Here is a 27,968-nt window from a genome sequence, read left to right as displayed (position 1 = left end):
CAGTTGTCATGAGGAAGGGGGAGTGACCTGTGTAGCGCGCGTGGAGTGAGTCTATGGTCAAGATGGCGGCAGCTGGCAGTGGGGGAGGCCGGGTGTCCAGCGGACGGGATCTCAACTGTGTCCCCGAGGTGCCAGACACGTTGGGTGCTGTAGCCAAACAAGGGTGAGGTTGTGTAGTCCGCTGTATTGGCCGCCCTGTCTGCTGAGTAAGAGGGGAGGAGAGACAACGTGGATAGGAGACATGTGCGGTGCAGGTGTGAGCCGTTCTCCTCATAGACCGGAGCTGCAGCTCTGTGTACCTGACCCCCAGCAATGAGAGCTCTGTAGAGGACCGTCACATTGGGGGGACCGTTATAGGGCAGCCATGACATCAGAAGGCTCGGGGATGGAGAACACGTGTTCTGTATGAGGAGACCCATCACCTACTAACAGATCCTTCTATTGTGTACCTGCCGGTCACATGACTGGTACCCCCTAGACATGGGCTCACTAAACTTTACTAACCTAGGCCCGGTTTACTGTCCTTCAGACTTTAGGGGGTCGGATGGTGGCCAGTGAGGGTCCAATATGCCCCAGGCCTGGTGTCAGTGAGAGTGATCATTGCCTGAAGGCCACTTCACACCACAACGTGCTCCAGGAAAAGCAAATGTATTAAAGACACCCAAACCTTGGATCCAAAATGCAATGTTTGTGGTCACCGAGTCACATGGTATCGCAGTATCATGCAATTTGATGCGGTGTGCTTTTTAAAGCGTAGTCCATGCACTAGCATTTCTTCTTTCCAAGTGCGATCTGCAGCCTATTCAAATAAATGGGTTACAGCAGGGGTCTCCAAACTTTCCAAACAAAGGGCCGGTTTACTGCCCTTCAAACTTTAGGGGGGCCGGACTGTGACCAGTGGGAGAAGAAAATGTCCTGGTGGGAGTGAACAATGCCCCGCCGTCGGTGCCAGGGGGAGGAATAGTGCCCTGCCGTCGGTGCCAGGGGGCCAACTATTAGAGTGATTTCCAGCTTCCCCAGCAGACATTAGCTATAAGAAATACATATGTAGATTTTGCCAAGCTGGAGCAAAGTAAAGCTGGTCATAGATTTTTATTACAGGTACTTCTATAGCGCCGTCAAATTACATAGCACTTTATTTATTACACATTCACACCAATCCATAACCTTCAAGGAGCTTACAATCTAAGGTCCCCAACTTGCATCCATACACATACAGGAGCCTATTAACCTACCAGCATGTCTTTGGCGTGTGGGAGGAAAGCAAAGGAAATCCACGCAGGCACAGGGAGAATGTGGATCAAAATTTGACTGGCTGAATTTCAATCCATCTATTCCATTTTGAGAGCAGTTGAGATGAGGACTGACTGTTCTCGAGTTGGCTTGTTGGAAACTTTTCACTCAATCAGTGCTGCAGTCAATCAGCTGCAGTGCTGATTGGTATATTCTAATGGTGGAAGAGTCCTGCAGTCAGAATGCAACAGTACAGCAGGAAGGATTCCCTCGTCCACCTCAAATGTGTGGATGGAGGAATCGGGTCAATTTTTTTTTATCAGTTGGCTAATAACAAAAAAAAAATCTCTTTAAAGTATTACTAAACCCTGGACCCTGCATTCACTATATCTGGTCTCCCACAGTACAAAACATAAAAGTGTAATTATTTTAGTAAATATAAACTGCTAAATACTCTTTCTCATCAGCAGTTAGAGCAGTCTTGTGACTTCTATCAGTGTCCAGCAGAGCACTGGTTAAAGCTTGTAGGGGGAGTTTTCCTTCTCTCCTATGATACTGCAGGACCCCTAACCCTCTCTTTGGACAGTGCTGGTTGGTCCTTTACTGATTACATGCACTCTTCCAAGGTAAAAAAAGAAGAAAAAAACACTAGCAATACAGACCAGGCTGAACATGTGCAGTGACTCCAAGCCTCTGCTCTATCAGGAATATATTGGGGACAGTGGAAGAAGGGGAGGAATAGAGAAGATTAGATTAAACACCATTTTTACACAATGTGGGGTTTTAACCCCTTAGGTTCCACAGTGAGTTTAATCACCCTCCAGAGGATTTACCTCCCTGACCAGGCCATTTTTTGCAGCCCACATGATTTGTTTTCCTTCCCTTCCACAGTGCTCTTGTGCTCTGGGGGGGGAGGCATGGGAGGCCTTCCTGACCAGCAGAACACGATTACTACCACCATCAATTTGGTGGATTGACTTGGATACAATCAGCCCCTGCCCGTACAGGGATCGAATCTCTGCTGAACCAGCCAAATTTCGATCCATGTTTTGCCAGCTTTAAGGCTTCATGTACACCGTTTAGGTCCACAAAGTAACAGATTTAACCACTTGCCTACTGGGAACTTGTACCCCCTTCCTTACCAGGCCAATTTTCAGCTTTCAGCGCTGTCGCACTTTCACACTTTGAATGACAATTGTGCTGTCATGCAACATTGTATTCATATGAAATCTTTATAATTTTATTCTCTCAAATAGAGCTTTCTTTTGGTGGTATTTACTTGCCGCTGGGTGTTATTTTTTGCACTATAAACAAAAAAAGAGCAAAAAATTTGTTTCTACAATGTAATTTTTCTCCACTGATGTGCGTTGATGAGGCTGCACTGATAGGCAGCATGGATAGGCGGCACTGATGATGGGTACCGATAGTCAGCACTGCTGGGCAGCACAGGTGGGCAGCAATGCTGGGCACTTGTGGGCAAAACTGGTGGGTGGCACTGTTGGGCACCGATCATCAGGGCACTGATCATCAGTGCCGATCCCTGCTCTTGACAACTGGTTCTCAGCAGTACTTTCCTCACGTGCTGACGGCGTGAGGAAAGTGCAGCCAACAACTGGCAATTGCATTTCCTAGTAATCTGCGTGTCGGCTGATCACGTGGTAAAAGGTTGCTGTGATTGGCCTTTTTACCACATCACGTGATCAGCTGTGTCTGTAGGACACAGCAATCACGGAGATCGCCGGGTGCATGCCCCCGGGGGCGCGCAGGTGAGCGCATTCTGGGAGGCCGTCATGTGACGCCCTCCCAGAACTGGACGGCCGCAGTGTAGCAGTCATTCGGCTACCTGCGGTCGGCAACTAGTTACACATCCTATGGATTTCTATGTACATTTGTACACTAGACATTTTAAATGTGCTTTCCAAATCAAGAGAAATTTGCTTTCTTGTATTTTTATTAGTTTTGTGGAATTGAACAGGTGTAAATGCATCTAAATCTGCTATAAAGTAGGAACAACTAAACTAAAAATGATCTAAGATGCATAAACTATTGGAGTGCCAGTGTGAATGAGTCCTCAAGTGGCCGCTTCAATACTTAGACTTGGTCCGCTGATGTCATCAGGAAAATGTGATGCAGCTATTGCTGGGCAGCATTAAATCAGAAAGTACCGTATTTGCCGGCGTATAAGACGACCCCCTACTTTTCCTGCTAAAATGTAGTGTTTGGGCTATACTCGCCGTATAAGACTACCCCTCTTCCAATGCACACCAGTGGGAGGAATAGTGCCCCATCATTGGTATCAGTGGGAGGAATAGTGCCCCATCATTGGTATCAGTGGCAGGAATAGTGCCCCATCATTGGTATCAGTGGGAGGAATAGTGCCCCATCATTGGTATCAGTGGCAGGAATAGTGCCCCATCATTGGTATCAGTGGCAGGAATAGTGCCCCATCATTGGTATCAGTGGCAGGAATAGTGCCCCATCATTGATGTCAGTGGGAGGAATAGTGCCCCATCATTGGTATCAGGGGCAGGAATAGTGCCCCATCATTGGTATCAGTGGCGGGAATAGTGCCCCATCATTGGTATCAGTGGCGGGAATAGTGCCCCATCATTGGTATCAGTGGCGGGAATAGTGCCCCATCATTGGTATCAGTGGCGGGAATAGTGCCCCATCGTTGGTATCAGTGGCGGGAATAGTGCCCCATCGTTGGTATCAGTGGCGGGAATAGTGCCCCATCGTTGGTATCAGTGGCGGGAATAGTGCCCCATCGTTGGTATCAGTGGCGGGAATAGTGCCCCATCGTTGGTATCAGTGGCGGGAATAGTGCCCCATCGTTGGTATCAGTGGCGGGAATAGTGCCCCATCGTTGGTATCAGTGGCGGGAATAGTGCCCCATCGTTGGTATCAGTGGCGGGAATAGTGCCCCATCGTTGGTATCAGTGGGGGGAATAGTGCCCCATCGTTGGTATCAGTGGGGGGAATAGTGCCCCATCGTTGGTATCAGTGGGGGGAATAGTGCCCCATCGTTGGTATCAGTGGGGGGAATAGTGCCCCATCGTTGGTATCAGTGGGGGGAATAGTGCCCCATCGTTGGTGTCAGTGGGGGGTGGAATAGTGCCCCATCGTTGGTGTCAGTGGGGGGTGGAATAGTGCCCCATCGTTGGTGTCAGTGGGGGGTGGAATAGTGCCCCATCGTTGGTGTCAGTGGGGGGTGGAATAGTGCCCCATCGTTGGTGTCAGTGGGGGGTGGAATAGTGCCCCATCGTTGGTGTCAGTGGGGGGTGGAATAGTGCCCCATCGTTGGTGTCAGTGGGGGGTGGAATAGTGCCCCATCGTTGGTGTCAGTGGGGGGTGGAATAGTGCCCCATCGTTGGTGTCAGTGGGGGGTGGAATAGTGCCCCATCGTTGGTGTCAGTGGGGGGTGGAATAGTGCCCCATCGTTGGTGTCAGTGGGGGGTGGAATAGTGCCCCATCGTTGGTGTCAGTGGGGGGTGGAATAGTGCCCCATCGTTGGTGTCAGTGGGGGGTGGAATAGTGCCCCATCGTTGGTGTCAGTGGGGGGTGGAATAGTGCCCCATCGTTGGTGTCAGTGGGGGGTGGAATAGTGCCCCATCGTTGGTGTCAGTGGGGGGTGGAATAGTGCCCCATCGTTGGTGTCAGTGGGGGGTGGAATAGTGCCCCATCGTTGGTGTCAGTGGGGGGTGGAATAGCGCCCCAACGTTGGTGTCAGTGGGGGGGGGGGAATAGCGCCCCAACGTTGGTGTCAGTGGGGGGGGGGAATAGCGCCCCATCGTTGGTGTCAGTGGGGGGGGGAATAGCGCCCCATCGTTGGTGTCAGTGGGGGGGGGGGGAATAGCGCCCCATCGTTGGTGTCAGTGGGGGGGGGGGGGGGAATAGCGCCCCATCGTTGGTGTCAGTGGGGGGGGGGGGGAATAGCGCCCCATCGTTGGTGTCAGTGGGGGGGGGGGGGGAATAGTGCCCCATCGTTGGTGTCAGTGGGGGGGGGGGGGGAATAGTGCCCCATCGTTGGTGTCAGTGGGGGGGGGGGGGAATAGTGCCCCATCGTTGGTGTCAGTGGGGGGGGGGGAATAGTGCCCCATCGTTGGTGTCAGTGGAGGGGGGGAATAGTGCCCCATCGTTGGTATCAGTGGGAGAAATAGTGCCCCATCATTGGTATCAGTGACACCAATGATGGGGCACTATTCCTCCCACTGACACTTGCTGACCCTGTTCTCGTATGGTGCTGCTGCAGCCAGCATATGTGGTTGCAGCAGCACCTCTACACTGAACACTTACCTGCTGGTCCTGCACTCGATTTTCGCGGGGCCGCTCGGCTCCGCCCCCTCGCCGGTGATTGGCCGCCTGTGTGCCTTTCCTGAGCTACAGTTCTGGCGGCCAATCACCGGTGAGGACGCGGAGCCGAGCAGCCGCGCCAACATCCAGTGGCCGAACTGAAGGAGCAGCCGCGCTTCCTGGACCGGATCGTCGTGGGACCGGAGCCAGGTAAGAAACAGCCCCTGCCCATCCCTGTACTTAGTGCCTCTTCCGTTGGAAGGGGGGGGGGGGTGGCTGCGGCGGCACCGCGCCGCCCCCTGAAAAGTGTCAGTATGCCGTATAATACCGGCGTATAAGACGACCCCCAACTTTTGAGAAGATTTTCAAGGGGTAAAAAGTCGTCTTATACGCCGGCAAATACGGTACTATAATTTTGATGGGGCTCTTTCTAAAGCTAGTTATACTCAGATTTCATCTGTTCAGCCTGTTGATTGAACTAATAAAATAAGATTCCTCCATTTGCGCTACACAGCACATATGGGCCAATTTCCCACTGCAGCTATTGGAATGACCCTTAACTATGTATTGGCACCCTCAGTAGATTGCTAAGGCAGTGCCTTTTGAATGAGGTGCTGGAAATGCCTTTCCCGCACCACGTGGTGTGAAGCAGCACTCTTAAAAGTATGGACCTCAAAGATGACAGTTGTGCTGCATGCACAGGTATAAGCAAATACAATCACTATTTGAGAATTATAACTGTTAACAATATTTTTTTATTTAAAAAAGTAAAGCTAAGCCAAAGTTTAAGGAAAAGGTTTAACACATACCCTTCTCTTCATCTGCACCACCAAATTCTGCTGTCTTTCAGAGAAAATTCTATTGGATCTTCAAAATTCAGCATACTTCTGGGTTTGTTGGATGTCTGGCTCCCCCTGTACTCTCCTTCCTACTGCTGTCCTCTATGTCCCTACTGTGTCCTATAGTAATGTGTATGTCAGCAGACAAAACTTGCAAATGACATGCAAAACCTATATAACTATTCCAAGTACAAACTTTACTAAAAGAAAAAATCATCCAGTACCATTCGTTTCCTTTAAGGGCTAAACTGTTAGAGTAATTCTAATCTTGTTTTGCTGAGTGATTTAATCCTTGCGGATAATCGCCTCATTTGCACTACTTTCTGATACTGAAAGCTGAAGAACATATGCTGTTGATAAAAATGTAAATGTTAAACTGGGTTAGATGCTAGCTGAAATGGTTTAGACACTCTGGTTACCTGTCCACTGGGACCTAAAAAAACCTTTTTCAGTTATGCAATATGCAGCTAAAAACTACAATACTGAGGTCTCCTTCATTTTCCCTAAGAGGTATAGGAAGCTGATGCATCTTGCCAGTATCTACTCACAAATGAAATCTTGTGAAAAGGATGAAATACCTTGGGGATATTTTTTTTGTTTTTAATTCTTGACTGCAAAGAACCTAAAGCTAAAACCGGCTCCATTAACTTTTTTTCCCCTGTACTTTTCTGCAGGTTTGATTTTTTGTGTATGCCCATCTTCCATCCACGTTTTAAAAGAGAATTTTACAGAGAACCTGCCAAGTCTCGATGTGGGCCCCAGACTCGCTCAGACCTCCTACTTTCTGGACGAGGTATGGATGCTTTGGGGGGGGATTACAGTTCCTCTATTGCTAGGAGAAATCGTTCTCCTTATAGACATATTGTAGCCTTTTGTCAACCTTCTCAACACAGAGGAACTCTAAATAACTTTCCTTTCTCAGGGAACTCCTGCTAAAAGTTACTATATCTACAACTCAGTTAGTGTGATGGTCAGTGGGAAGAATGCTCTTCACACTTGTGGACATTTGGAAGAATTACCCTTTTACAGAGAGCTAAAAAGATTAATGGGAACTTATCTGAGATGCAGAAATTGCTCAATGTTCAAGGAACCCCTAGTGACCTTTGGAGGAACCCTAGGCTTCCGTGGGATCCGGGTTGAGAAACTTTGACAGACTGTGGGATGATCAAATGCCAGTGCAATAGAAATTGTCCACGAAATTTAATTTATAATGACACTAAAGTGTTTTAATTGGTAGAAGGTAGGCTTTTATGCCAGAAGTCAGTTTCCTCTGCAATAAAAGCTATTTTCTACTTGTTAGCAGTTTTCTTCAAATTGTACACAGAGCTGCACATTCTCTGCATGCTTGGTTACTGGGATGAAGTGACTGCTGTTCTCATGCTTGATTGAGACATCCTAGGCTGGCCAATCAAGATAGATGAAGGTGCTGAACCAGGAAGAAGGTTGGCTAAAGATGTTGGGGACTGGACGATGGACAGTGTGGGTGTTGCATCGCTGGAGACAATACTTCGGGAAGCCATTATGTCCTAATTTGCAAATTGTGTGTCTTAATATTCTAGTCTCGCAGCAATCTGCAAGATCATGTGACAGTTGTCTTTTGTCTGTATACCCTGTGTTCACAAGTTAATAATCACTGCAAGAGATTATAATCTTTCATCTGTAGCATGTATATAGATAGTCGTTTATCCAGGGCTTAAAATTTCAAGTCCCAAGCTACTAGCCAGGCCTTAAGAGTTACTCGCGACCAGCAAACACACACACACACACGTACGTACACACACGTACGTACACACACGTACGTACACACACACGTACGCACACACACACGTACGCACACACACACGTACGCACACACACACGTACGCACACACACACGTACGCACACACACACGTACGCACACACACACGTACGCACACACACACGTACGCACACACACACGTACGCACACACACACGTACGCACACACACACGTACGCACACACACACGTACGCACACACACACACGTACGCACACACACACGTACGCACACACACACGTACAGATGCATATACACAAACATGCGCGTGCACACACGTAAATACATACACACACACATGTACATACATGCAGACACACACACATGTACATACATGCAGACACACACATGTACATACATGCAGACACACACATGTACATACATGCAGACACACACATGTACATACATGCAGACACACACATGTACATACATGCAGACACACACATGTACATACATGCAGACACACACATGTACATACATGCAGACACACCCCCACACCCATAAAAAGTTGCATTACTTCGTTGTTCACTCACAGAGCTGGGTACTGCACTCTAGGCGGAGGCAGAGAGCACAGCACACACTCCTTCCTTTGCTTTCACTGCACTCAGCTATTGAGCAGTCTGACTGCTCCCAGTGCCAATGACAGATCCGGCCTGAGCTCCGAGCCTGCTCAGCAAGATGGCCCTGGGGGACACACTCGCCCCCACCATAATTTCCACTCGCCATTGGTGAGCAGGCGAGTGGAAATTTCATTTCAAACCCTGGTTTAGGCTACAAGAAGAAAAAATATTGCTTTTTATAAATATATTTCCAGACACTGGTAAAGAGGTGGGAAAACAATACAGTAACATTGCTAATGTGATGTACAGTATACTAACATTCAGTATTGTCTATGCTGCCCTGCTGTTACTATAAATACAAGTGAAAAAATGCATAACTTTTTCTCCTCAGATTGGAATACGCTTATTGTAGGAAAGCTGTCTGAATGGATAAAGGTGGACTCAGAGGTTCCAGAAATCCGCAAAACTTCCGAAGCTGTAAGTATAAGAAAGTTATGGGGGTTCTATTTACTCATATACCTTGAACATAATACAACTGGTAACAAACTTGGGACCTCATGCACACATGTAAACACAGTTTCTCCTGATAGGAGAAAATCTATGTTAAAAACTCATCTAAATGTGTTCTTTGAAGGGAAAAAAAAAAAAAAACGTTTAGGTGAGTTTGGTGTTTGAGCGTTTATTTCATAGGCTAGAATTTAAATTTATCCTGACCATTGAAATTAATAAACTCTGAAGTGCTAAACGCGCCTAGCATTTGGCTTTTTTTTTAATGCCCAAAAGCTCCTCTCCTGATCTCAATTCTTTGTTTATGCAAATTAACTTTTACTTCCTCTAAAAGCCTATGTGTGCATGGACACATGCATTTGAGGTTCGTTCAGGGGCTTAGTAAAAAAAAAAAACCCGCCAAAAGCCCCAATTATGTCAGTTTAGAAGCAGCAGTGTGCATGAGGTCTTAAAGTATCAGGGAAGGGACCGACCATGATGCTTAATGGGGTTATCTGAAACAGGTACACCTGTGTATTGGTCATTTTAGGATTGGCTTCTTATTCCCTATAGGACTGGCCATTGTAATGAAATGGCCTTTTGGAATATTTGTGTTGCGAGTTGAGTTTGTGAGAGTGGCGCTCTGTACTTTGTGATCTCTTTGACCAGTTAAGTGTAAACACTGCCAGTGATTTTTCTAGCTTTTTATTTGTCTTTCACACAGCACTACAGTCAGGGTCACTGTGCAAATATCCCAGAGCTCCTTGCCTGGTTACAGCCAGAGCTTCAGTTGTTGCTAATTGCAACCAGTGTTTGCCTTTTCACCTTGGGGCGTCTGCTTTAAAAAATTTTATTTTGTGTTTCAATTGTCCTGGCACTTCAGACACCACACGTGTAGTATCCCCATTCTCGGAAGGAGTAGCAGAATGTGCTGTGGTGTAATTGTAAGTATGCATATACTGTGTGTGAGAAATCTTAGACAATGAATTCCATTTTCTGTAAAATTGTGGCAAAAAAATTTAATCTTTTAAATACTCACCTTGCTTCTTACCAAACGCCTTCAGGTGTCTATTTTCCAAGCATGTGTGCTTTTTGGGGGGTGTTTTGTATCCAGTGGTGATTAAACACCACCAAAAGAAAGCTCTGTCTCAAGATAGAAAAATTTTGGGTTCAGTGTTGCATGGCTAGTTTTTAGTCAAGCTTTTACTGCACTGAAAACTTAAAGCGGTATTAAACCAAAAAGGTAATCTGTTGCAGCTTACCAATCCATTAGATGTGGTGGCTGCATTCGTGTTTTTCTTTTTTTTTTTTTCCCCTCTGTTTTCACCTGGTGATTTGAACAGTAACACAACTGTATTAAAGTGACTCCAATCTGGATGAAGGAGCACAGGGTGTACCTTTTGGACAGCAGCATTGTCCGTCTAGGGGAAGGGAACTATTTAGATGTACTAGCATATTTAAATACACTAACAAATTAAAGCTGAACTCCAACCTTTGCTTTGTATACAGCGGCAGTTTTTTGTTTTCTCATTTTGGGATAACGGTTTTACATTAAAAGCTGACCATTGTAAGCACCCCTGCCAGTGTTAAATGGATTGTCTCATTTCTGTAACAGATACATCTGCAAAACAGCTTGTTCTTTTGGACAACAGTTTACTGGCTGGGTCATAAGATAATATAGAAGAGAGCCTATAAAAGAAAACTAATGCAGCCATCACATCCTGGAATTGGAAAGCTGCAAAAAAAGTTTGCTTTTTGGGTTTTACTGATTTAAAAATGGCCTGAACCGTAATGGTGTGTAGCATGTATAAAGGCGGTTAAAGTATACATATACGCAGAAATATTTGGGTGGGTTTAGAGAGTAGGTAAGAGCTTGGCCCCTGTCACGTTTTAATATTTCCCTGCTAAAGAGTCACCACCTCTTTGTCCTGTGTTGTTGTCACTGTTACAATGATAGGGTAACTATTCCAATGGGGACATGTGTTTCTCTGACAACTCTTCTAAGAGAGTAGTTTTTTCTTTGCTTTGTATGAGATTTCATCTTGCTTCCTGGTGTGTCCGGGGAACAGGAAGTGAAGGGAAATATCCTTAACTGTATAGACAGCAAAAAGACTGAAGCATTATAACCCTTCCCTACTCTGAATCATCCCTAACAGCAAACCCATCTTGCCATGGATTAGTACTTGGTGGACCTGGTCCTTGGTTTTATTTTTTGTGCCTCTTTAGAGGGATAAAAGCTCTGTCAGAAATAATTTTCAACATAACACTTGTAGAGGTGATCATTGATTTTAGAGAAATATGTTTTGTTTGCCATTTAATAAGAAAAGAACTGTGGTCATATAACCTATTTTGTTTCATACAAAACCACCAATAAAAATATATCTGTATATAATATGTGACCTTCTTTGTCTGGTCTAAAACCCCAAATCATTCGTCAAGAAGAAACAAAATGATGTGAAACACTAAATTATAGCAAACATGTGGTGGGTGTGTCCATTCCTTGACAAAAAAAAGTATACTGCTTATTTGTTACAGGCTTTGCTACAGGAGCTAAATTTTTCAGCATACCTGGGACTTCCTGCATTTCTTATACCTCTTGCGTGTGAGGATAACAGCAACTTGGCTCGACTCCTAACAAATCACATTCACACTGGTCATCATTCCACAATGGTAAGAATATGCTGTCCCTTTTTATATAGTGCTTGCTCTCTTTTACACTTGCTAAGACCATCATTGTCTGCTTACTAGTTCTGGATGAGAGTTCCATTAATGACTCCAGATGATCTGCGAGAAGACCTCATAGACAATGAACCATTACCTCAGTCTGAAGGGGAGGATAATAGTGGGGAAGAACGGACTTGGCTTTGGTAAGCTGGCATAAATAGCAATGTATGGCACATTCCAGGTGATTGGTGCTTCTAAACTTAACATATCTCCTAGGTGGCATCATTTCCGGACCCTATGTGATTACAACAAAAGAACTGCTTTAGGTGAGATATCAAAGTACATTTAGTTATAAACCCTGTCACAAGAAAATTTTATGCATCTTTGTATTGTCTATAAAAGTAACCTGTAATGTTAGAAATATGATCTTGATGACTTGTATTAGAAGGCAGAAGTTCTGAGGTGATCATCTTTGCTTTGCTATTTACGAAGACATTAAGTTGGAACAAGCATGCAGGTCAGGAATTTCTACTTTACCTACTACTAGCTTGTAGTGGGATAGCGAATTGCCAAGCTTTGAATTAAAGTAGGACTATATGCAAAATGAGATTAAAAAAAAGTTTTGGACTAGAGTATCCCATTAAAGTTCATCAGTCACTAAAAGCCCATTTGTGCCATAAACCATGTATCCCAAGTGAATTATCCAAACTTCCACAATAAGTGATTCTTCTGGTGTGCTAGACGCAAACCACCTCCTCGAACATATATCCTTCGTGCAGTTGCCACCGGTGGTAAATTAGGCTGTTCGCCTTCAATTCAGACCTCAAAATGTAAAAGGTCAAAAGCACTTGTATACCCTTTAAATAAAAAAGAGAGGAAACCAATGCAGCCTTTACAGCGATTCCTCAGAGCCATCCAATATTCAGACTTGAATATGAGCCAAGTGCAGCACATATAAAACAGAAGAACTGACACCATGTCTACAGCTACAGGTTACCATCTTCCAAGGTTCTCCTTTTTCCACCAGGGAGCCCAGGACTGAAGCAGGCATACCATAGAGATGATCATGTACCAGAACGTCCCCGTCATCTCTATGGTATAAGAAACCGGATGTGCAAGTTTTTTTTTTTTTTTTGGTCACTTCTGGTTTCTGTAAGATGTAATCAAGCAATTATCTGGCATGAGAAAGCATCTGATCAAACTGACCTTTTTTTTTTTCATTTTTTTTTTTTTTTTTTTTAATCGGATGCTTTGCAGAAGAGATCTGGGGTCTTATAGACACAGTGTAAAAATAATACATTTTAAAAACAAACTTGCTCGTATGCAAAGGTGAACATATCCATGGGTTGTGCACACATTTTGAGGTATAGCTGCAAATGAGAGTGAGGGCAATACTTTTAGCATGAGACTCTCTGTGTAGTAAACTGGTAACCTGTAAAGGCCTTTAACCACTAGCCTATGGGGTACTTATACCCCCTTCCTGCCCAGGCCAATTTCCAGCTTTCAGCGCTGTTGCACTTTGAATAACAATTGCGCGGTCATGCAACACTTTACCCATATGAAATTTGTATCTTTTTTTTTTTGTGACAGCTTTATTTTGGTGGTATTTAATCACCTCTGGGTGACATCTTCAGCTCTTTCTGTTGATCGGTGATCCGCTGTGTCCGAGGGAAACAGCGCACCACAGATCGCTGCACTCCCGGAGCCGCGCATGCGCGGTTAGAATGGGAGGACGTCATATGACGTCCTTCCAGAACGAGAGAACCGCCTTGTGCCCGTCATTGTACTGTATGGCGGGCGGGAGGCAGTTAAAGCATCGCCTATGGAGATTAAGTACCATAGTTTTGTTGCCACTCCACGAGCATGCAATTTTAAAGGTGAGAGTGTTTTAACCACTTCATAGATGTATAATCTACAAGAGCATAACAGAGCAACCATAGCTGATCTCTCCACCTCGGCACAGCAGTATTCAGCTCACTGCTCTCCCTGTCCTCCAGCAGCACAAAGTTAGCCTGGTGACATCGATGGTCTCGCAGCCCCCACCCCTTTGACATGTATTATCCCAATCACCGGACTTTATTGGGAAGATATATCTTCACTTCTGTCCTATAGCCAAAACAGAACGTGAAAATCTCTTCAAAATAAGGGAATCCCTTGGTGCTCCTCTAGGTCACCAGAACTAGCATCCCCATTGCAAGATTTCCAGGGGACAGCCCAAAATGTGCTGGGACACAGCCATAAAAACCCTACAGGTCTTCTAATCCCTCTCATCTCTATCCAAGATGGGAAAGGAAAAGTTTTTTTCATTTTCAGGTGTACTCTACATCTTCCAAAACTAGCTGGCAGTGACCATGTTCAGTATTTTGTATATGGACACGTTTCTTATAATTGTTTAACTGTACATAATTTTTTTGTTTTAAAACCTTTCTGACCAGCTCTTATTCTTTATACCCTTAGCTATTGAAGTGGGTGCTGACCTACCTAGTGGCAGTATTATTGACCGATGGTTGGGAGAACCCATCAAGGCAGCCATTCTCCCCACTACCATTTTTCTAACCAACAAGAAAGGTTTTCCTGTTCTATCCAAAGTGCACCAGCGCCTTATTTTTAGATTATTTAAGGTAAGACTGTACACTATTTAGGAGAGTGAATATAAAGTTAGCTGTGCATGCACAGATTTTTTTTTTTTTTTTTTCAGCTCACAGGTGAAATAAGCAAAATCTAGATTCCTATATCCATGCTGAACCACATGGATGGAGAAATCTCCACTGATGCCTATTGTAGTTAGGCAGTAGGCACCTGCATCTGTCTGAATACCCAAACGGTGACTGCATCCGATTGAATGCAGTCTCTGTTTTGCTGACAGTTTTTCATCTGGCTCCTTCAATTTTTGCAGTTAGTAAAGCTGGGTGCTGCTGACAGGGCCACCTAAGGCTTGAATTTTGGCTGTTTGCCGAGATCGGCAAAAATTCATGTCATGTATGGAAAGCATAAGTATTTTCTACTGCTTATACTGACCCTTTGTTTCTCTGCTTTACAGCTGGAGGTGCAGTTTGTGATTTCGGGCTCACATCATCACTCGGAGAAAGATTTTTGTTCATATTTACAGTATCTAGAGTATTTAAGTCAAAATCGACCTCCTCCAAATGCTTACGAGATGTTTGCCAAAGGATATGAGGATTATTTGCAGTCCCCACTACAGGTAATTCATTTTTTTCATTAGGCCTCATGCACACTGCCAATTATTTAAACTCCCCTAGAAGCCAGCAGCATTTGGCCAAAAAAAAGCTTGACGCTTGTAAAAGTGTGTACCACATTTACACGTGTTTAACCACCTTCAAGCATTTGGGTGTTAATGTAATTGGCCTGAATAAATAAGTTAGGCACAAGTTCAAGCACATCAAACGTCTTTTCAGCCAAACCTTTGCTCCAGGATGCTCTGGCAGTGGGTTTTTTTTCTTCCACCAAACTCCTGCCACAAAATGCTGCTAAAATCCTATGTGTGCATAAACACAAGATAATATGCAGGGGAGTTTAGAGACCGGATGCCCTTAGGAGCAGTTGTAAAAATGTCCAGTGTGCATGATGCCTTTAAAAAAAATGCTGACCTCTCCTTCCAGAAATGCTAGTTATTAGTGTGTCATGCTAGTGTTTTTGGCTTCAGTACTTTGAGTCCCAAACCCAGAGCAAGGCTAGGGTCAGACTTTACTCTGAATTTTATTTGTGACATGCTTTTTCAGGTCTCGTGTTCTCAAAGTATTTACCCCTCCCATCGTGCCCTGGTTTCCCTTTAAAAAGGTCTGATCATGTGATCAACTTTCACAGTGGTCACATGATTGGGAACTGGTCCCACTGGCTACTGATCATTAGCGGGGACAGGAGCTGTCTTTTAACAGCTCTGTGAGTGTGAGTTCAGCACAGAAATACCGGCGACCCAGCAATTCATGTGTGGCGTATGGGCTTTGTAACCAATCCTTTTGCCTCCACGCGTTAGGCGATTTTGTAAAGGGGGTTAAAGCCAGAAAGCTGAGCATCTACCATTTTCAGAAGCTGGCCAGTAATGGCAGCCCACCTATGCCTTTTCAGAAAGTTGTACCCTTTAAGGGTAAGTTTCACCTTTTTTGACAAAGAATAATAAATGCACATTTTTTTGGCAGTAAAAATATATGCATTTATCTTTTGGTTGCAGGAGCCTGTAAAGCATTGCGCCAGTGATCAGTTTAGCCCTGCACGGCCGTGCTGTCTTTAGAAAGTGACAGCTAGTACGGGGAGCTTCTCCCCGTACTTCTGTCACGAGGAGGGTGGGGGGGGGGGGGCAGTGGCTGCAGCATTGGGGACATGTTACAAGTTATACCCTAAAAATGGGTGGAACATGTAATCTGTTCCTAAAAGTGAACTTCTCCTTTAACAAAATTTTGTCATTTGATGGATAGACAATAAATGTACTTGTTTTTGTTTTGTTTTTTTCTATAGCCTTTGATGGATAATTTGGAATCTCAGACATATGAAGTATTTGAGAAAGATCCAGTGAAATACTCTCAGTATCAACAGGTATAGTTGCATATTAACATACATGAATTGCTTAGCTCAAGAACATTATTTGGTATGCTCTGTTTTGTAGCAATTGTACCTAGAGATATGGACGCGGATGTCCATGTTGCTAAAGATCCTCCATTTTGTATCATTCTCACTCCAAATCCGTTCTCCCTGTTGAATGGTGTGGCTGAGTTCAGGAGTGCATCGGCCACAGCTGGATACACTTCATGGTTGTAAACGCAATTAGCTGATTCCAGTGTGTCTGGCAGACTCTTGCTCTGAGCTGCTCGTAAAGCTATAAACCAGTCAGTCACTGGGCTTGAAAGCATTATGGAATAGCAGTAAAACCTTACATCCCATTTAAAACCACTTTTTCATACACTTTTATAATTTTCCGCAGGAAAAACGTACAATGAAACAAAACATATATTCAGACAGATCAGTTTGATGCGAGTCACCTGATACCTTACATCCCTAGATTACGTCTACCCGAGAGCAGAAAGCGATATCTCCTTAACCGTCCCAAGCGAGTATGTCATAATTGGTGTCTGGACGTTCAGAATATCATTCTGCATATTATCCTACAGTGGATAGGATGCTGCATGTACCTATGGAAGGTGATTGACCATGGTATAACTTGGGAGGTATTTTTGGTACTAGCCTGGGTCTCCGCCTACACCCTTTCCCCACATGAGGCGATTGGTCCTTGGCTTCAAAGACACCCCTGACCTTTTTTAGTAATCCTATTTTCTGAAAAGTGTTGAACTGTTTCTAAAGCTCTTAAATGCAAACTAAGAATCCCTGTCTCTTTAGAGTGCTACTGTGTGTTAAACTTCTGCATACATCTGTCTGCGGTGACAGTGTGTATAGAGACGCTTTTTCAAACATCATAGTGTTATTGGCAAGTTTCCTCCTTCGCTGTACAAAAAGGCGGTGGTGGCAGTGTGGAGGGTTAATTGTGTAATTAACCTGACCCAGTAACAATCGCTCTCAGGCTGCGGCACATATTGTGGTCCAGTGAGCTGGAAAATCTTTGTGCAGGGTGTGGCTGAGCGTTGCATTGTTATGCACGTGACAGCGCGGTTTTAGATTGGCTAGCCCTTCGGTCACGAGTTGGTGAGAAGGGCTAGGGGTCTGACGCGCTCGTCAGTGTTTACCCTCTATTTTCCTGGATGTAATGTTACACTCCTGAGGCTACAAAATGTGTTCAGGGAATATGTCCTGCTTGCTGAGGGCTTCTTTTTCAGCTACGCATAACTGCAGTAGACCAATAACCTAGATATTTTGCCATGTTGCCTGTATCCTGGTGTTTTTTTCTTCTCCTATGTAAATGTGTGGTTGGGTATTCCCATCCCTACATGTGTAGTCAATGGAGGGCTTAGAAATCATGTTATGTGGATGTTATCACCTCACACGACCCCCTCCCTCAAAAAGACCCAGCTACAAAATTACTTTTAACCAGAGGGACTTTCTTGTATTCTAAGACACACATCGGGAGGGTCACAGTTTAGAGAGGTCTCTACTCTTTGTTCTATATCAATAGAATCGGTGGCATTTGTGCAGCCAACAAGTAACCCATACTATGGGGTACTTAGGTGGGTACATATGGCTACAGAAAAGAGAAGAAAATGCATAGTAGAATGGGTTGGTGGAAGGAGGAGGGAAGGTAACAAAAAAAAAAAAAAAAAAAGTTTTAGCCCGAATTGGAGCTTTAATGCGTAACATCTATGATTGACAGTTTGTTTTCTATTCAGGCTGTGTATAAGTGTTTGCTGGACAGAGTCCCAGAGGAAGAAAAGGATACTAACATACAGTAAGTGTGCTGTTGAGTGGTATGAATTTATCTGATTGTACTGCCTTTACAATCAGATCAGTCTTTATATTGTATGTTTTCGGTTTTGTGTGGTTTTTGTTTTTTTTCGTCTTTTCAGCCTGGTCCAGTTGTGTTATCCCTCTGCCTGCAGGGTAGAGGAGATGGCACTTGACAGTTGCTGGGAATATGTGGAAGAGGTGACGTCAGCCATAGGTTTCTGTGTCCAAAGCCATTGTCTCCCTCCTCTTCCCTGCAGCTGCCACTGGCTGACACAGGAACCACATCACGTGACCAGAGCAGGCTGAAAATCGGTAGATATATACATCTTTTCTTTTTGCACAGGTTAGTCAGCATAGGTATTTAGGAGGGGACATTAAGACTAGTTGGTTTTAGGCTTGAATTACACTTTAATTTCACAAGTCTTGAGCTTTGGGTAAAGGAATATAACAAAAAAGTGTTATTTGCTTAAATTGACCAGAATGCCAGGGAATTTGTTTTTGTCATAAAGCCAATGTGAAAATAGTAATTCAGATGATCAGTCCAGCTGGTATCTTTTTACTCTGTGTTTTGGAAGGCAGTTAAATTCACTAAAAGCTGCTATAACATGTCATGGCTTTAGCTCTTAGCAGCCAGGAGTGTATGTGAACCCCCTCCTGCTGCAAACGATTACAAATCTAACAAACTGACTGTCAGATGGAAGCGATCAGGTGACTACTGCTGTACAGATTGCTTCCTAGCACCGCAGTTATGTTTAATGAGAACTTTAGTACTATTTGTGACAGGTTCTCTAATGACGTATCGCATGGGTGAATTTTTGTACCCTATGTGATAGTTTGTTGAGAAATAAAAAGTTAATCAAGCACTTAAACACCAGCAGCTTGGTCCAAGGTGTGATTTCAATAAATGAAAATAAATAAAATAACTCTTTAAAACAATATGGATTGTAAATTAGCACTTTTTTCATTTTCCATTAAAGCATAAAAACAACCCAAAACTAAATGTTTGTATAGAAGTTTTCGGGTTTTTTTTTGTTTGCAAAATGAAAGTTCATGTTACTATAATCTGTTAGGATAAAACACCTAAGGTGATATATGGGAATATACTCTTCATGTAAAGTCTGATATCCATGCAGAATGGTGAATATTTTAGTTCCCAGAGAGACATGACCCCTCTATTCTCACAAATTGTATATCTGATAAATCTGTTGGATTTTGGAAGTGTACATGTTTTGGAACCATAAGCACATCTAACAATATAGTCAGAATATACCTGGCAAACTGTGCATGTAAAAATCTGAGTTAAATGTGAACTGTGAGATTAGTACAGGAGGGAAGGCAGTCCACCTTGACCTTTTTAATAGATTCCATCTTGGGTCTGCCCTGTGTTCTTGCACTTTAAAGTGGTTGTAAACCTCAGACATATCCACAAGTCCCATTTTCTGTCTTTCGTTCCTCTATCTGCATGAAATACTTCGGACAAGTTTTTGATACCAAGAGTAAAATGGTGACAGGGGAGAGAGCTCCAGCAGATTGACAGGCCTCAGCTCTGTTCCTGTGTGAAGGGGAGTGTGTCCTTTCCCTCCCAATCAGCTCTCAGAGCTCTGCACACCAAGCTCTGCAGAGTGCAGCTCTCTACCCCCTTGCCCTCCCCCCCCTTATCAATTCAGGACTTTGAATGGATGTAGAGAAGACTGACAGGTACAACTTATGTAGGAGGATTTGTTTCATCTGTGTATCACCTGAGGCCAATCACTTCACTGGGTATATGTGACAGTTTATAACCACTTTCAAAGTGCACCTAAATCCAAAAACAAAAATATTTCAGATTGCCAATCCTTAGATGCTGTGATTTGGATTAGTTTTCAGTTTTTTAGCCTTTCTTTTATCTTCACCTGGTGATTATGCTTCTGTCTTTGTTAGAGCAAGGGAGATACACTTGGTCAGCAGTACTGTCTGAAGAGGGTAGTGTTAGGTGGACGCTGGACTTTTCCAGCTCACACTTGAAGCAATTACCCAGGTTTTTTTTTTTTTTTTTTTTTTTTTTTTGAGAATTAAGGTTTTTATATAAATGAATTAAAGCTGAGCATTGTAATTACCCCTGTCAGTGTTAAATTGTTTGTCTCGCCCCTCTCACATCTACTTTTGTTGCACATCTTGATGTTAAAGGAAGGTGAAACATACCAGTAGGATCAGCAGGTAAACTACTTTTACAGGAGGACTTAGAGTGCTAATGACGGACTGCTTCATATATGCCATTTATGGTTTTGCTTTTAGTACCACCTAAATTCTGTTTTTGTTCCTAGGATTTTGATGGTTCTTGGAGCAGGCCGGGGACCTTTGGTAAATGCATCCCTGAGAGCTGCCAAGCAAGCAGAGCGCAAGATTAAAGTATATGCTGTGGAGAAGAATCCTAATGCAGTAATCACGTGGGTTTGAGAAACAAATATCTCTACTGATCACTAACCTCATGACACCCCTCCTAACATTTTACCTTTTCCGATGTTCTGTTTCACAGGTTGGAAGGGTGGCGCTATGAAGATTGGGGTAGTCAAGTGACTGTTGTGTCTAGTGACATGCGGGAGTGGAATCCTCCAGAGAAAGCGGATATCGTTGTCAGTGAACTTTTGGGGTCATTTGGAGACAACGAATTGTCCCCTGAGTGTCTGGATGGAGCCCAGCATTTCCTTAAAGGTGTTTTGTTTGTTACCTAAACTTTGTTTAAGGCCTACTCCATTGGTTTTGCCATCTGCCAAATACGGATTCAAGTGAAACATACATCAACATGCATAGCCACACATTTTAATTGACTTACAGTTTACATCAGTGTGCATTATAATGCTCCCCATTGCACACACGTTATAGATTGTGATTACTTGTTTTGATTTGTATCTATTAATTTCAATAGAAAATGCATGTTTTTGCCATGCGTGAGCATTTTCAGGTTCTTGAATATCAATTTCTATGATCTCCATTTTGTTTTATGACATATTCTTGTTGCTTCACTCAGTCTTTCTTGTTTTAACAGAGGGTGGTGTTAGTATTCCAGGAGAATACACTTCTTACCTGGCTCCAATCTCTTCATCTAAACTTTACAATGAAGTGAGAGCATGCAGAGAAAAAGACAGAGATCCGGAGGTGAGTGAGAAATTAATGTCAGGTTTCTGTGATATAACAAATGAGATAAAGATGTATCATTTCAGAACTTTTCCACCTTTTAATGTAAACTAAAAAACTGAAATCTTTTAGGTGGAGGGAACTAAAAATAAAATAAACTAAAATAATATGGTTGCATAAGTGTGCACACCCTTAAACTAATACTTTGTTGAAACATCTTTTGATTTTATTCCAGCACTCAGTCTTTTTGGGTATGAGTCTATCAGCAAGGCACCTCTTGACTTGGCAATATTTGCCCACTCTTCCTTGCAAAAACACTCCAAATCTGTCATACTAATAAATATAAGGTGCAATGCTGAAAATCTTAAATGACTTCTACAAAAAAAATCCGTAGTGTTGTGCAAATATAATAAAGTGCGGAGAAGTATGTATGTACAGTATGTATGTATGTAGATAGATAAAATATACATAAATTACAATAAAGTGACTGTGTGCTGATTAACGTGACATAAATGTGATCACATAAAATGGTGTCACAAAGTGACCTAAAAGTCAAAATAAAATGTCCAATGCAATAAGCCAAAATGATATAAATTGCACAAATGACAATATGCTGTCCATAAGGTGAAAAAAAGTGGAGATCTGGGTAATTGATCTCTAAATTCGGTGATCCACATGCTATATACAATGATTCGGCGATGTGCCGGGTAGGTAGTAAGATCACGCACTCGCCAATTACGCGCCAATAGTTCGCTCAGCGCTGTACATTACAAAGGGGGATAGAACATGTGACAGAACAATAACAATACAGTGCAAAACATGAGGGGATCGAGGGCCCTGCTCTTTCCAGCTTACAATCTAGGAGGGAGGGGATGGTGGCACAGGAGGAGAAAGCTGTGGGGGATGGAGTGGTAGGAAGAGTGGGGGAGGTCGGCAAGTTAGCAGGGGGTGGGATAGGCTTCCCTGGAGAGGTGGGTTTTCAGGGTGCGCCTAAAGGAGAGGAGAGTAGGTGATAATCTGATGGGTTGGGGCAGGGAGTTCCAGAGGATGGGTGACACCCTGGAGAAGTCCTGGAGGCGGGCATGGGAGGAGACCAGGGAACTAGAGAGAAGGAGGTCTTGTGAGGAGCAGAGTGTGCGTGATGGGCGGTATTTGGATATTAGGTCGGTGATGTAGTTCGGGGCAGTATGGTGGACAGCTTTGTACGGCAGTGTTAGGATTTTGAATTTGATCCGTTGCGCAATCGGAAGCCAGTGGAGGGATTGGCAGAGGGGGGTGGAGGAATCGGAGGAAATGATAGAATATATATATATCCATTAGTGGTCAGCCAGAGGTCCCCTTAAGGATGTCCACAGCCTGGTCTGGAATCCCTCCTTGGATCTTCTGCAGTACTTCTGCCGTCCGCCGCACTATGCTCCTTTTAGGAGGAGCTGTACGTTGTGACGTCACACCGCCGGAGCCTCGAGCAGGTCTGGCGGCCATCTTGAATAGATAGAGAGAGAGGCGTATCTGGTGAATCATTGTACACCATTTTATGTGATCACATTTGTCACTTTATCAGCACTTACAGTCACTTTATTATAATTTATGCATATTTTATAATCACCATTATTGTATATATTTGAGCTTATCTTTTATTTTATTATATTTGCACAACACTATGGATTTTTATGTAGAAGTCATTTAAGACTTTCAGTGCTACACCTTATATTTATTAGTACGTCTTTGAGAAGGTTTATTTGGTTGCCTTTTTGGTGCTATAGCAGCTTTGGTTATTTTAGCGCTCGCTTTCCTGACAGTCTTTACTCCAAATCTGTCAGATTGAGAGGGCAATTGCCCAGGAGTTCTCCTGACACCTTTTTAACAATGAGATCCATCTGATGCTTTGGAAACTCTCTGTGGACCATGGCTTTTGCTGTAGGATGCAACTAAGAAAATATCAAAGACCTGCTAGAACAGCTGAACTTTTATTTAGGGTTAATCAGAGGCACTTTAAATGATGGCAGGTGTGTACTGACTCCTATTTTAACATGATTTTGAATGTGAATATGTTTAATTCTGAATACAGCTACATCCCCAGTTATAAGAGGGTGTGCACACTTATGCAACCACATTATTTTAGTTTTTTATGTTTACACCCCCCAAAAGATTTCAGGTGTTTTTTTTTTCTTTTTTCCCAATCAAGCTGTACAGCTTATAGGTCACGTTGAAGGTGGAAAAAGTTCTGAAATGATTTGTCTCAATTTGTACATCACAGAAACCTGACATTTTCATAGGGGTGTGTAAACTTTTCAAATCGTGTGTGTTGGTGTTTTTTTTGTTTTTGTTTTTTTTTTGTTTTTTGGGAGTCCATTTGATGGAACAGTATCATCCATCATGGTTTTTGCCTTGCCCTTGTGTTGCTTATTTTTCTCTTCTGCCAGTGCCCCGACTCTCCAGTAGGCAGCAATATAAGCTTTTTTTTTTTTTTTTTATTCTAGTGTCCCTTTTATGGACTCCAAGAAAGAGATTTTAGGTCAAGAACAAAAATATCTTTCAAAGTGCTCCAGTCAGATCAGTCCACAACATTTATGGAGTCCTTTTACTTCTTTGTTGTGAATAGTATAACATTTGATCTGCTAGTTTCATGCACACTGCTAAAGTCCCAGGAGAAACGCATACCATCCCACCTCTCTGCCCTGAGGGTTCCCTATGTATTTTCAGTAAGAACATATAAGCAGCATGTGTTGTCTGCAAAGCCTTAATTTTATACGTGCATTGAAAAATATCTTGTGACTTTTTGTAAACCTTTAAAAAATCAAGTAATATATTCTATGGTTTGAAACTTGTACTTTGTTTAGACCTCATGCACACTAGACTTTATTACAGCTGCTGTGTTTTGGCTTTTGACTTTTTTTTCTACTGCCAGTAAGCTCCCAAGTATGTTAACCTATGTGTCCATGCAGAAATAGACTGTAATCCGTGTTTTTTGGCAGGGGCGTTTTTTGGCTGGGGAAAAAAACTTCCAGAACTAGTGGGTTTCCTGAGGAGTTTTTATTTTAGCTGTAAAAACGCTCTAACGCAGTAAAACATGGTAAATTGCGTCAAACTCTAAAAACAATGCGGCTAAACGCTAATACAAAAATGCTGAAAAACTCCTTTTTTTTTTTTTTTTTTTTTTTGGGCCATCTGAATCAGTTAATAACCTTTTATTGCCTATATTGTAGGCCCAGTTTGAGATGCCCTATGTTGTTCGATTGCACAACTTCCACCAGCTTGCAGAACCATTACAGTGTTTTACATTCAAGCATCCAAACACAGGTGAGTGAAATGAGGTCTCTACTGTACAGAGAGAGTAGCAGGATTATGTTGCTTGTAATGGGTTCAAAATATTTAACTAGTCAGTTTATTTTACTTATAGTGGAGCTTTCCTGGTTCAGCTCCAGACCGAGGTTGTAAGTATACATCTTGCTGACTAGTCAGTAAAACCGTTCTACAAGTGATTTCTTTATGAACTCTGAAGGCAAAGAGGATATTTAAACATTCAGAAGTGGACTGGTGTGTGTTAGTTTCTAATTTTATATTGGTGTGTATATAATGTAACTTGGTGGTGCAGGGAGTGATCATTGGGCACTTCATCCCCAAAGTAGAATCATATATTATTATGTCTCCTAAAAAGGATGGGACTTTATAGGTACCAGAATGCAAGCAATCAAAAACTTTTAAACTACAATTGTTCTTAATTACAACATGAAGTGTGTATGGATGTGTGTGTGTGTGTGTATGTATATATATATATATATGTATGTATATATGTGTGTGTGTGTGTGTGTGTGTGTGTGTGTGTGTGTGTGTATATGTGTATATGTGTATGTATATGTATATATGTGTATATATATATATATATATATATGCTCTCAGGATTATCCTTAAATAATTGTGTGTTCAACACAAAATGGTTTATATAAGAGAATCCGGTATAGGTTTCAACAACTCATTCTACCTCTCAGGCACCTAATATATGAATATAACAGAAAATAATTTTTGGACCCCAACTTTCTGGTGGAATGGCATTGAAATTTTACTTTTATAGAAAAAAAAATTCACATATAGGGCTTATGATGGTGGCTGTACTCTCAACACGTTTTGTGGTCCACCTTCATCAGGCAAAAGAAAGGTGATCAAAATTTACTAACACACACTATTTGCAAGTCATAGCTGCATTTTGCCAAGAAATATTTAAATCCCAGCTCCAGGCAAAAACCCATATTGTTTTCAGTAGCAGAGAAGGGTTTAGAGCCTTTGTCAAGTTTTTTTTGTGTGCCGTGTGTGTCCCTATTGGGGTGATGGGAAATCTCTCCAGGTGATCACATGAAACATATTTTAGTGTGCGTGAGGAAAAGTAAACCCTCTGACAGTGGGTTTTTTGGGGGGGGGTTTGCTATCTGTGCCTTCCTGCTGTTCCAACAACCCCCAAACCTTCATTACTTTTGTTCAGGTATCGTGGAAACAAAGTGAGGCGATGATAGCTTCCCATGGGGAACACAGACTGCAAATGACTGACCAGTTCCACTCCAAAGCTAAAAGAAAATTGTCTGGTGTTCTTAAATGTAGCTGTTTTCAGGGAGATGGTGTGTTGTGTGTAGAATAAGGCTCAGAGCAAACCTTTTAGTTCTTGTTAGGCTGATTTTTTTGAGATAGAGAAGACTGGAAGCAGCTCTATAAATATCCTGTCACAAATGCATGGAATTATCTAATGTATCCTCTCTTTCCAGATGCCGTGATCGATAATAATCGTTACTGCTGCCTTAAATACTCTATAAAGCTGAATACCGTACTGCATGGGTTCGCAGGATATTTTCAGACCGTGCTCTACAAAGATGTTACTTTGAGTTAGTATTGCAGTCCACTCTTTATTACATACACACAACTTGTTTGACAGACTGTGTCATGGCTTTCTTTTACATTTGCTTTTTACATTACATTTTTCTTTTGCATTGTGTGTCCTATGCAGGTATCTGCCCCGAGACGCATTCCCCAGGGATGTTTTCATGGTTTCCTATTCTGTTTCCAATTAAGGTAAGTTGTAGCATAGGTGGGCAACAAAAGGGATTTATCCAATGTTTATATGATGATCTAGTATCTTGCAGGCTTTTAAAATTAGTTTGATTCCAACATATATATTTAAATTCTTTAGGGATTGCTTATTTCATTTCTGCTCCCAAAAGTGTGTACAGTGTCATGCACTTACTAGATTACTATAGTCTCCTGTAGTGTAGGACCAATTTTAGGAGGGAGAAAGTTGACTCAACCATTATTTTGAGAGAGATGAAATGCTAAAATATAGGGCGAATATATACAAAAACCATGCAGGTTATCCTGGTTCAAAAATGTGCAGAAGTCAAAGCCCAAGTTTTTGTTCTTGTTCATTAAGGGACACAGGAATTCAAAGACTGTTGGGTTATACTGCCATATAAGGAGGCACTGGCAAATCAAAATTGTGGCCATGCTGGTAATGGTATAACCCCTCCTATTCCAGCATGCCTCCTTTTTTGTTTTTAGCTATTTATTTATTTTATTAATAGATTACATCCCTGCTTGAGCTGGCCTCTATTCAACTATCTAGATTGATATTTTTTCTGTACTTTTCTTTGGAGGCCATACCTGCACCCTGCTAGGCTGAACGAATGCAGGAAATGTGACCTTTTCAACACAGTGCTTTGCCTACTATGTTAGCTGCTGAGCCCTGTCCAGGTCTGGAGTTGCAGCACAGTTCCAGGTGTGACCCTCTTCTCTGTAAATTGTGTAAGCCAAGCATCAGGAACAAACTTTTCACCAGAGCCATTAGGAGCTTTTAAAATCCCTGCTTACCGTGGAAGGTTTACCAGTGATTTAACACCGATGTCAGCTGGATGGAGTATCACGTGCATTTTGACATCTTTCCAGACATTTGGCTTTGAAGAAGCACCTTCCTGCTGCTGCTACTGGCTGGAAGCAACACATGGATCTGTTCTGTCTCTGCTGACCACCCATAGCTACCTAGTAACCTTTTGGCTATCTGATCTTCTGCTGCTACGTGTGTGTGTGTGTGTGTGTGTGTGTGTGTGTGTGTGTGTGTGTGTGTGTGTGTGTGTGTGTTGTTTGACCTTTTGTATTTGTAGAGAAAGTGGACGACAACTGGATTGCTATGTATTCAATTTTTAATTTCCTAAATTGCTAGGCTAACACAGTATTTTGCTATGTGTTTAATATTGTTGTGTTCTGTTATACAGCAACCTATTCCTGTTCGAGAGGGTGACACCGTGTGTGTGCGGTTCTGGCGTTGTAACAATGGAAAAAAGGTCTGGTATGAGTGGGCGGTGACATCTCCTGTCTGCTCTGCTATTCACAATCCCACTGGCCGTTCATACACCATAGGACTGTAGGAAGCCATCTCACAAGACTTTACTTGATCCTATTTATTGCTGCAAGTAGTTTGATGCAGAGCATGTCATGGGTGGAAATATGCTGTGCCTTAAACAGCTTACTCTGGAAGACCGTGGAATTTAGAAGATACAGCAGTACAGGATATATGGTTCATTCTTAGCACTGTTTTTTTATTAAATGTTAATAGAAAAAATAACTAATAAACTGAATGCAGTTACTTCATCATAAA

General features: G+C 42.8%; 1 protein-coding gene across 1 annotated transcript; it reads left to right on the top strand.

Moving 5' to 3' along the window:
* The first annotated feature begins 9 nt into the window (after positions 1-9).
* Positions 10-27,968, top strand: PRMT5 (protein arginine methyltransferase 5). Its single transcript, XM_089678191.1, has 17 exons — positions 10-163; positions 7,040-7,158; positions 9,114-9,199; positions 11,744-11,878; positions 11,957-12,075; positions 12,149-12,198; positions 14,330-14,493; positions 14,913-15,074; positions 16,346-16,423; positions 18,163-18,221; positions 20,524-20,646; positions 20,736-20,911; positions 21,246-21,355; positions 24,541-24,634; positions 26,089-26,205; positions 26,328-26,392; positions 27,586-27,968. Exons 1-17 carry the CDS (start codon positions 54-56, stop codon positions 27,736-27,738), a joined length of 1,920 nt encoding a protein of 639 aa, XP_089534317.1. The 5' UTR covers positions 10-53; the 3' UTR covers positions 27,739-27,968.

The sequence above is a fragment of the Staurois parvus genome, unplaced genomic scaffold (assembly GCF_062004578.1).
Source record: "Staurois parvus isolate SC_StPar_1 unplaced genomic scaffold, SC_StPar_1.0 ptg000199l, whole genome shotgun sequence".
Classification (NCBI taxonomy): domain Eukaryota; kingdom Metazoa; phylum Chordata; class Amphibia; order Anura; family Ranidae; genus Staurois; species Staurois parvus.
This window is presented reverse-complemented; position numbering and strand designations above follow the sequence as displayed.

What these genes read in the sequence shown, in the direction of transcription:
- PRMT5 (XM_089678191.1), top strand. Translation starts at nt 54, where the DNA reads ATGGTCAAGATGGCGGCAGCTGGCAGTGGGGGAGGCCGGGTGTCCAGC. An exon ending in CCTCCTACTTTCTGGACGAG is followed by an intron (nt 7,159 to 9,113) that starts GTATGGATGCTT and finishes TTTTCTCCTCAG; the next exon opens with ATTGGAATACGCTTATTGTA. An exon ending in TCCGCAAAACTTCCGAAGCT is followed by an intron (nt 9,200 to 11,743) that starts GTAAGTATAAGA and finishes TATTTGTTACAG; the next exon opens with GCTTTGCTACAGGAGCTAAA.